The sequence below is a fragment of the Belonocnema kinseyi genome, chromosome 8 (assembly GCF_010883055.1).
Source record: "Belonocnema kinseyi isolate 2016_QV_RU_SX_M_011 chromosome 8, B_treatae_v1, whole genome shotgun sequence".
In the NCBI taxonomy this organism is placed as follows: Eukaryota; Metazoa; Arthropoda; class Insecta; order Hymenoptera; family Cynipidae; genus Belonocnema; species Belonocnema kinseyi.
In genome coordinates, this window is record NC_046664.1 from 12378134 (window position 1) to 12380767 (window position 2634).

The following is a 2634-nucleotide window of genomic DNA, read 5'->3' on the forward strand; positions in this document are numbered from 1 at the left end:
AAGAAATCATTTTGTGAACAAAAACATTAATTTTTAACTGACTAAGAGTAAAATCAAATAAATAATTCACCATGCACTTTAAAATACTATTTTGTGATCTGTAAATTAATTTCAAGAATTCCACAATAATCATTTATCACACAAAATTGACTCACACATTCAATAATTTCAAAAAAGATCGCGATTTTCTGCTAATGAAAATGCCGATGCGACGCTTGCGCAGTATAGTTTCAGCGTGCAGAAATCTTGCGAACTGACGTCACAACAGAATTTGTATGATATTTTAATTAATTCAATAAAGTAGCATTCAACCTGGTATATTCAGCTTCAAAAAAAAATTAACTTTAACAAAAATCTTCAATTATCATCGAGTTTTAGCAGCAAAAAATTCCAAAAATGGCAAAAAATGTCGTAAAATTTTCCGCGGGAAAAAAGAAGCGTCAAAATTCAAATTCAAATTTCTAGGTTGGCATCACTCTTTCTCTCGCGCATGCGCTCTAAGCCCCAAATATTTTTCCTGACAGATTCTGAAGAGGTTATGTTTAGCGAAAAAGTGTTTATTTATGCCAGTAAACGTCGCACAGTAATAAATGAACACGAAATTAATAAATTTCATAATGTCGTGTGTGTTCGGAACCTCCGACTATCTCTACAATTAAATAAGTGTGTGAAATAAGTGAATCTTTAGTAAAATAATCAGATTAGATTGATACCGCTTCTCGTTGAAGGTTATGTCAAGATAATAAAAAAATCTTTCTTGACTGAAAATAATGTAAAAACAAGCATTTAACAGTGATATTTATTCCTCGAGACCCCGAAATACTCAAAATGGATAAAATGGAAGACATCGAAATGGCAGATTCTACCGGAAAAGTGGAAAGTGTTCCGAAAGAGTCAAACTCCGAAAATTCAGTGCGTGAATTTAGTGTACCTCGAAGTATTTCCTCAAACGACAATTCCAATTCGGATTCGGAAGTATCCGAATGTAGTGAAATTGATTCCATCACTTCGGAATCTTCTCAACATACTTTCAAGGTGCCGGATTCTCTCATGGGCCATCGAAAGGGAAGATCCAGGTCGTCCAGAGTCGAGTCTCCAACCGATCCTTGCCACAGTATCACTCCTGCGGAATGGTTCTTAGAAAAATCCGACGAGGCTCCTCCGAGTCCCGAAAACTCCGAGGAAATGGACAATTTGGAGCGGGAAATAAGACTGGAAAAATCTAAACAAATTCAGATAGAGAAGGAAAAAGAGATTCAGAAGGAAAAGGAGAAGATCGAGGCGGAAAAGGAGAAGCAGTTAAAAATCGAAAAACAAAAACAGGCAAAGGCAGAAGTTCCCTTGCCGTATAAAGAGCCGGCGTGGAGTGGAAAACCGGACAAGGAGTACAAAGCGGAAGTTTTGAAGTCTGGATTGATTTTAGAAGTGATAGATTTAAGCAAAAGTAATTTTTATGTTGTGGGGCGGCTACCAGTTTGTGATATTTCTCTCGCTCATCCGACGATTTCTAGATATCATGCAGTTTTTCAGTATCGAAGTGAGCCGGACGAGAAAAACGAAAAGGGTTTGTACTTGTTTGATTTGGGAAGCACTCACGGTACTTTTTGGAATGGGAATCGCATAAGGCCGAACATGTATGTGAGAATTAGGGGCGGGCATATGGTGAAATTTGGAAATAGTCAGAGGAAGTTTATTATGCAGACTCCACCTGAAGAAGAGGAGGAAGAATCGGAATTGACAGTTACTGAATTGAAGGTATTTATTATTCTTTTTATTTCATAATTCTTGCATTTATAGTCTTTTGGTATCAAAAAATCTTGTTCAGATTTTCGATTTCAGTGAGAAAATAATTGTGTAATACGAAAAAATTAATTAGAATCAGTATTTTTCATTTTTTAGGTTTATTTGTTTTTTGAGGATATATAAATATTATATTTTTAAGATTGTGGAGAAAATGTTTTATTCAAATCAACATTTTAACGAATTAAATCTTCAAAACATTATTTGACTTTTTCAGCAAGAGATTTCAATTTGAATATAAAAGAAAAAGACGAATTTTTAACAAAATATATGAATTTTCAATAAAAAAGATTGTTTCTAAACAATGAAAATTAATTTGTCCAAAAAAGACGAATTTTCAACAACATACATGAATTTTTGTCCAAAGAGTTGAATTTTCAATTAAAAAATCATTTTTAAACCAAAAAGTTGAATTTTTAATTAAAAAAGATCTATCTTTTAACCAGAAATTGAATTTTTTCATTTTCAATTTCAGCAAATTATTTTTCTACTAAAAATTAAAAACATTCAACAAAAAAAGTTTAAAATTCAATCAATTAGTTAAAATTTCAACCAAAAAGTCATTTTTTCACCATGAAAATTAATTTTTCCAAGAAAGACGAATTTTAAACAAAAATGCATAAATTGTTGACCAAACTGTTGAATTTTTAATTTTAAAAAATCAATTTCTTACCAGAAATGGAATAGTATCATTTTCAATTTCAACAAATTAATTTTCTACTAAAAATTAAAAACATTCAACAAAAAAGGTTTAATATTCAATCAATTCGTTAAAATTTCAACCAAAAAGTCATTTTTTCACCATGAAAATTAATTTTTCCAAGAAAGACGAAT

At 31.5% G+C, this 2634-nt stretch overlaps 1 protein-coding gene across 1 annotated transcript in view; it reads left to right on the top strand.

The window, feature by feature from the left end:
* Nucleotides 1-532: 532 nt before the first annotated feature.
* The window catches only part of LOC117178253 (kanadaptin), a 41694-nt gene continuing 39592 nt past the window's right edge, over nt 533-2634 (top strand). The window contains exon 1 of the mRNA XM_033369599.1: nt 533-1755. Coding sequence (XP_033225490.1) covers nt 829-1755 — 927 coding nt within the window. The 5' untranslated portion in view covers nt 533-828. The remainder of the gene's footprint in view (nt 1756-2634) is intronic.